General features: G+C 32.1%; 1 protein-coding gene across 1 annotated transcript; it reads right to left on the bottom strand.

Moving 5' to 3' along the window:
* Positions 1–2,473: 2,473 nt before the first annotated feature.
* LOC119689474 (beta-mannanase/endoglucanase A-like) lies at positions 2,474–4,676 on the bottom strand. The gene is made up of 2 exons (XM_038104307.1): positions 4,559–4,676; positions 2,474–3,153 (listed from the first exon to the last, which is right to left on the bottom strand). The coding sequence occupies exon 2, from the start codon at positions 3,136–3,138 to the stop codon at positions 2,593–2,595; it is 546 nt and encodes a 181-aa protein (XP_037960235.1). The 5' UTR covers positions 3,139–3,153; positions 4,559–4,676; the 3' UTR covers positions 2,474–2,592.
* Between the last annotated feature and the right edge of the window lie 2,323 nt (positions 4,677–6,999).

Genomic DNA, 6,999 nt, shown 5'->3' with positions numbered 1-6,999 from the left:
TTTACCTCAATGAAATATCTGAATTTCTGGATAAGGAAAATAGCACAAATACCAACAAACGCAGAATGCGAAAAAAACTGAAATGAAATTTTGAAGAATTTATATAAAATCCATAGAAAAACATTCGTATTAAGTTTTTGCAAGCTTACGGGGATGTCTGCCTGTGTGAGCAGAAGTAACGACTTCGAGAAGTATCCTTGTGTGTGTCTATGCAAAGGATACGTACGGCTGTGGCGAATGTAACTTTAATCCTTGTTTGAAATTCTCACACACACTTAAACCTGGCGAACTCAAACAAAAAGCAGCCACAAATATTCGGTATTTTCCATAAACAACTTCTAGATTTCCACCAGCAGGACAACATGGAGAGAGTAGGGAAAACATGAAATTTAGTGAAATATAAAGAATTTGTAATGAACGTCTTTAGATTTAATCCTTACAAATTTTATCACAAATAAAAATGTTTCTGCTGCATTTGTGTGAAAATTTATGTACAACTGCAGCGCTCATGCACAGAGTGTTTGCTCACATGTGTGGAAGATACCGGGACATGTGGAGAAAAAATAATTGAAGAACTTAAAGTCAGCAATAAAGATTCGGTGTCTCACTTGCTCACACGAACCTTTAAGTTAAGTAAACATGGACAGATTAGTATCAATGGTAGAAACCAAGAGAGAGGAGATATATTTTGACATTGACAGGATCGAAAAATGTACGTTCTTGCGAAGAGAAGTTCTACTGGTTATATAAAGTTTAATTCGATTGCTCACATGTGTGGAAGATATCGGGACATATGGAGAAAAAATAATTGAAGAACTTAAAGTCAGCAATAAAGATTCGGTGTCTCACTTACTCACATGAACCTTTAAGTTAAGTAAACATGGACAGATTAGTATCAATGGTAGAAACCAAGAGAGAGGAGATATATTTTGACATTGACAGGATCGAAAAATGTACGTTCTTGCGAAGAGAAGTTCTACTGGTTATATAAAGTTTAATTCGATTGCTCACATGTGTGGAAGATATCGGGACATATGGAGAAAAAATAATTGAAGAACTTAAAGTCAGCAATAAAGATTCGGTGTCTCACTTGTTCACATGAACCTTTAAGTTAAGTAAACATGGACAGATTAGTATCAATGGTAGAAATTAAGAGAGAGGAGATATATTTTGACATTGACAGGATCGAAAAATGTACGTTCTTGCGAAGAGAAGTTCTACTGGTTATATAAAGTTTAATTCGATTGCTCACATGTGTGGAAGATATCGGGACATATGGAGAAAAAATAATTGAAGAACTTAAAGTCAGCAATAAAGATTCGGTGTCTCACTTGTTCACATGAACCTTTAAGTTAAGTAAACATGGACAGATTAGTAATCAATGGTTTAGTTTATGTGAGAGATTTTATATTTCGATTTTGACAGAATCGATACAATTTTATGTTCTTGCGAAATATATATTTCTATTGATATTTATTAATAGTTTAAATTCGAATTTGCTCACATGTGTGGAAGATATCGGGACATGTGGAGAAAAAATAATTGAAGAACTTAAAGTCAGCAATAAAGATTCGGTGTCTCACTTGTTCACACGAACCTTTAAGTTAAGTAAACATGGACAGATTAGTATCAATGGTAGAAATCAAGAGAGAGGAGATATATTTTGACATTGACAGGATCGAAAAATGTACGTTCTTGCGAATAGAAGTTCTACTGGTTATATAAAGTTTAATTCGATTGCTCACATGTGTGGAAGATATCGGGACATATGGAGAAAAAATAATTGAAGAACTTAAAGTCAGCAATAAAGATTCGGTGTCTCACTTCTCACATGAACCTTTAAGTTAAGTAAACATGGACAGATTAGTATCAATGGTAGAAATCCAAGAGAGAGGAGATATATTTTGACATTGACAGGATCGAAAAATGTACGTTCTTGCGAAAGAAGTTCTACTGGTTATATAAAGTTTAATTCGATTGCTCACATGTGTGGAAGATATCGGGACATATGGAGAAAAAATAATTGAAGAACTTAAAGTCAGCAATAAAGATTCGGTGTCTCACTTGTTCACATGAACCTTTAAGTTAAGTAAACATGGACAGATTAGTATCAATGGTAGAAATTAAGAGAGAGGAGATATATTTTGACATTGACAGGATCGAAAAATGTACGTTCTTGCGAAGAGAAGTTCTACTGGTTATATAAAGGTTAAATCGATTGCTCACATGTGTGGAAGATACCGGGACATATGGAGAAAAAATAATTGAAGAACTTAAAGTCAGCAATAAAGATTCGGTGTCTCACTTGCTCACATGAACCTTTAAGTTAAGTAAACATGGACAGATTAGTAATCGGATTTGTGTTCTCTTTCATATTTTCATATTTCGTATTTTGACAAAAGAAATACAACTTTTATGTTATTACTACACACTTATATTTATTTATATTTATATTTAATTTATATTTATTGTTTTTAAATTTGAATTATAGTAAATCAAATATTTGATTTTAAAATTAATTTTATGTGACTATGTCCGAAAAAAAATCCGCAGAATTAACACGATTGCCATAACCGATGGACCTCACTTATTTTACAATCTGCAGCATTTGTGAAAAAGTGTACATTTATTATTACCAATCCGAGGCTCTATTACGTTGATTCCATTATAAATAATTTTATCATTGTGACATAAAGCCCGAGGCACACAAGCACGACCAATTCCACATTCCTCGCCAGGTTCAATGTCAGGGTTGGAATTAAACTTAGAATCAGAATCAAATTCGGTCTCGGTTCTAAATTCAGGTACATGACCAGTCTCAAGTGTAAGTATAGGTATAGGTCCAAGTTCAAATACTCTTGAAAATGTAAAGTCAGGTAAAATATTAGGTTCCGATACTATTGTAAGTGCAGGCTCAGCCTCAGTGGTTGGTGTAGGTGTAGGTATGGGTGTAGGTGTAGGTATGGGTGTAGGTTGACGTGTAAATACTGATGTAGATCCTGCAGCGGGTTTAGTTTGATTGTTTGAATTCTTCTTGTTATTAAAAAGCTCCCAAATTAGTTTATCCACATCCGGTTTATCAGCACAGTACGCTGTTGCAACAAATGCTAGTATTATTAAGCAGAATTTTGTCCCCATTGTGTGTGCAGTTTCCTACAAAAGATAAGGGAAGGGAAGTAGTAAGAGCAATTTTATTAATTGTATATGTTTATAATAACACAAAATGCATATATATTTAAAAATACATACATATCTATTTATATAGATTCTACATCCTATTCTACAACATCATTACATCATTTTTGTTGATATAGTCAAAGCCTGTTTTTGTATTTATTTACGAGTTATCTTGATGATTGCTGAAATGTTTTACGAATGTTCGAACAAGCATTAACGATAGTAACACAGATAAGTATTGTAAGTTTATGGATCGAACGTTGAGCCATTTCCGCGTTAGTGCATCTGGGCACTTTTACTCTTTGATAGCTGGGGGGTTTCTGTAGAGTCCCACCCACATCTCACTGACTATTTTGTGAGCAATATAGTTTATGTTCTGAGAAAACTTAAACTCGTTGTTGAAATAATATGTGTAACAGATTCAATAAGGATTCTTTTCAATAATAAATAATTATAATACAGTCAAACTTCCATAACTCGAACTTGAATAACACGAAATTTCTATTATTCGAATTAAATAGAGTGCAACAGGGTTTAGAGAGCAAATTACATACAATACCAAAAAAAAACCTTTAACTCCATAAGTCTCCATAAGTCGAATCTTTTCTTTGCAAAGTGATACTTCGAGTTATAGAAGTTTGACTGTATCTCTTTTAGCCATGTGTCAAATTTTATTTATTTTGTTCCGTATTCATATTCTTGTTACCATTAAATGTGACACAAGAAGACAAACGTAGACTGTGATTAGGTGATAACCTAATCCGTTGCATCGAAGTGATTGGGCCCAAGTTTCATTTATGTGAAATACATATTGGCATATTGATAACCCTATTTACATAGAAACGTACATACCATACATACCTACATATATGTTAATTATAAATCAAATAAATTAAAAATAATTATTTTTATTTTATTTTTAATAATTGAAATAAATCATATTCTTTCATTGTACACATAACATCGATTCTGGTTTCGCTAAATTTTTAAAGAATACTAGTTTCTCAGATATGCTATCCACATCGCCATAGTCCTCTTTCTTTGTTTATAAAGTTGTATATATATACACACATTATTATTAAGAATAAATTCACATATATACGATTTTGAATACAATGCGTTTTATGTTTGGAGTCGATCCTCGTCTCAATAATTCATATGTAAGTATATTTTGACTGGTATAAGCCGTAAGTATTTATTTATTTTAAGCAATAAAAATGTTTAAAATCCACTAATACTGCGCCGTCGAAAATCATAGACCTTTTTTAACTATTAATAGCGAATTTTTCTCACACATTTTTATAAAATATTTGCCAGTTTTATTTAAAAATAAACAAATGATTGCATAAATTCATTATTAACATATATATAAATTATTTACTTCAAAAAACTGTTGAAACCACTTTCGTGATATTTGCAATGTCTCTGAGCGGTACGGGAAACCCCACTTAAAACAAGTAACAACCGTACAAATCGATCGCTTGGGAGCTACTGATCACAGCTGAACAGCTTTTTATAAGTCTCAAAAGATTTTCGAAAATTACAGGTCAACGGAATGAGATTTTCTGATCAACAGTAATAACAGCAATCGATTGATTCTCTTTCTTAAAATTGTATTAATCACAAGAACATCGTTTTGAGCTTAACTCATGCAACGTACAATCGTATTCTTCTGCTGAAATGTTAGTAAATCAGCTTCATGGGTTCATGGGTTAGGGAAATCTCGGCAACGTATTGATTTTGAAATATGTACATAAATGTGTTTATGCAACAACATATAATTATTATTGTTATTACTGTTCTATAACAGTGACGTCAAACTATGAAATACTATGAAATACCAAACACCGAGTGAATATATTAGTTTATTATTTGCTAAATAATATATAGAGAAGCAATTCAACTCAGTGCTCAATTCAGTAGAATTCATAAATGGGCAACTCGACTCACAGTAGGTAAGGTTAGTTTCCATTACGACACCATAAAGGAATAACACGATTGCATTACAAACTATAACATTTTATTTAAATATAAATACAGAAACAGTTCAACATTTTAGTCTAGAAACAGCTGGAAAACACGTTGAACTGTACAACAAGAATTATATGCCTTCTACCGTTCTCAAACTATTAATTGATAGACCGCAATTAATATCTCATTCACTATTACCGATAGGTCAGATGCCTGAAGACGCACAAGAAAAATTCGCGAAGCACAATAATGCATGATATACTTTTTAGATTCTTAATTACATCTGATCTATAGGTATGTAGTTGCCGACAACTACCTGCTAAGCCTTTGAAATCGATGCCAACTGAAGTTGTTAATCAATCTGCTACAAAAATGAACCCAGACTTGGCGTAATCGGAATGCGGTACCATTTTTCGGTGCTCAATTAAATGTGAAGACGAATTCGTAAAGATTTCAATAATTCGTTTGTTGTGGACTCTGAATCGATTCAGTGTTGCTTATGATTAGGAATCCGGCACTTGAACCAGTTGCTATTGAAAATACTAAATTTGGCACTTGAACCAACTTCAGTTAAACTTTGAAATTGTTTTAAATAAACTTCTGGAATGAATTCTAGAATTGAATTAATTTTTTATTAAAAACTCTTAAGCTTTAATACAAAAATCATAGATTTACGCTTACTATAAAAGAGGAAATTCACCTAATTCCCACGATTTCTTGTCTAATAGACCTTGAGAATTCAACGTTAAAGACGCTTGTGGGAATGCATTACCTAAGCCTACACTATATCTGCTTAATGCAGTTAGCTCAGCAAGCTAGTATATACGTTTTGTCATATACCAACTGGAATTAAATATGTTATCACTTATAATAACTCATATTGCGTCAGTGGGAACAACAGCATTATCACAGTGGCATGTCTATTAATGCTTATCAACCTTAACATACACAGAGGCTTGTAAAGATGATCATATTACGTCTGGTACGCTGATAGCGTGCGAATATTTATTTGTGAAAACCAGCAACATTGCTACAAATATATGATAACACAAATAGATCCCAAGAAAATATACAAAATAAGAATTTAATGTAGACAATTATACAAACACTAATTAGCAATAAACTCATGTTTTAATAATACCAATAATATAAAACTCACACTCATGCTTTATATAACATAACCTTCAGCAATGACTCCTCGGTTGACTCTTGAAGTCAACCGAAACTAGAGCCACACATACATTTCCATTGTGTATTACTTAAACGACAACAAAAACAACAATCATAGCAATATGCCGATCTCACGTTTTACCGCCTTAGCATATGTATCCCATCCTTTTCGGTAATGACAAATATGCCTTCTAGACCTTATAGGTTAGGTTTTTTACAGTTACGATTCGTAGCAGATGCCTTATGAATAATACCCAGAGAAAATAAAATGCTTTATCTTTTCAATATTTGTAATATCTACAAAACACTTGGCTGTTCATTTACTTCTTTAGCGGACAATATGCAATTCATTATAAATAGTTAGTTATATAATTAGATTTTCAAGGTTTATACCATAAATAGACAACGAGTACAATTACCGACCAAATAATGTATTTTATATTAAACTAAATTCACAACATTATATTGCCTCTATTTCTTTTTAATGAACACAAAAATCAAACTCCGTGAGAATTATAAACTAGTTATACTGTCAAATATTTGATATGTGTATATTGAAAAAAATAGGAATTTTAATTTACTAATGAAAGTATACATATTATTAAGAAGTGCTTTTTAAGAGAAGTAGAACTTTACACAATAAATAGGCGAAGAGTGCAATTGCCGTCCAAATAATGTATT

The sequence above is a fragment of the Teleopsis dalmanni genome, chromosome X (assembly GCF_002237135.1).
Source record: "Teleopsis dalmanni isolate 2A chromosome X, ASM223713v2, whole genome shotgun sequence".
NCBI lineage: Eukaryota > Metazoa > Arthropoda > Insecta > Diptera > Diopsidae > Teleopsis > Teleopsis dalmanni.
Note: the sequence above shows the minus strand (reverse complement) of the source record. Positions and strands in the feature narration are given on the sequence as shown.

Bases quoted from the DNA above. Each gene is read 5' to 3' on its own strand.
- LOC119689474 (XM_038104307.1), bottom strand. From the start codon at position 3,138: ATGGGGACAAAATTCTGCTTAATAATACTAGCATTTGTTGCAACAGCG.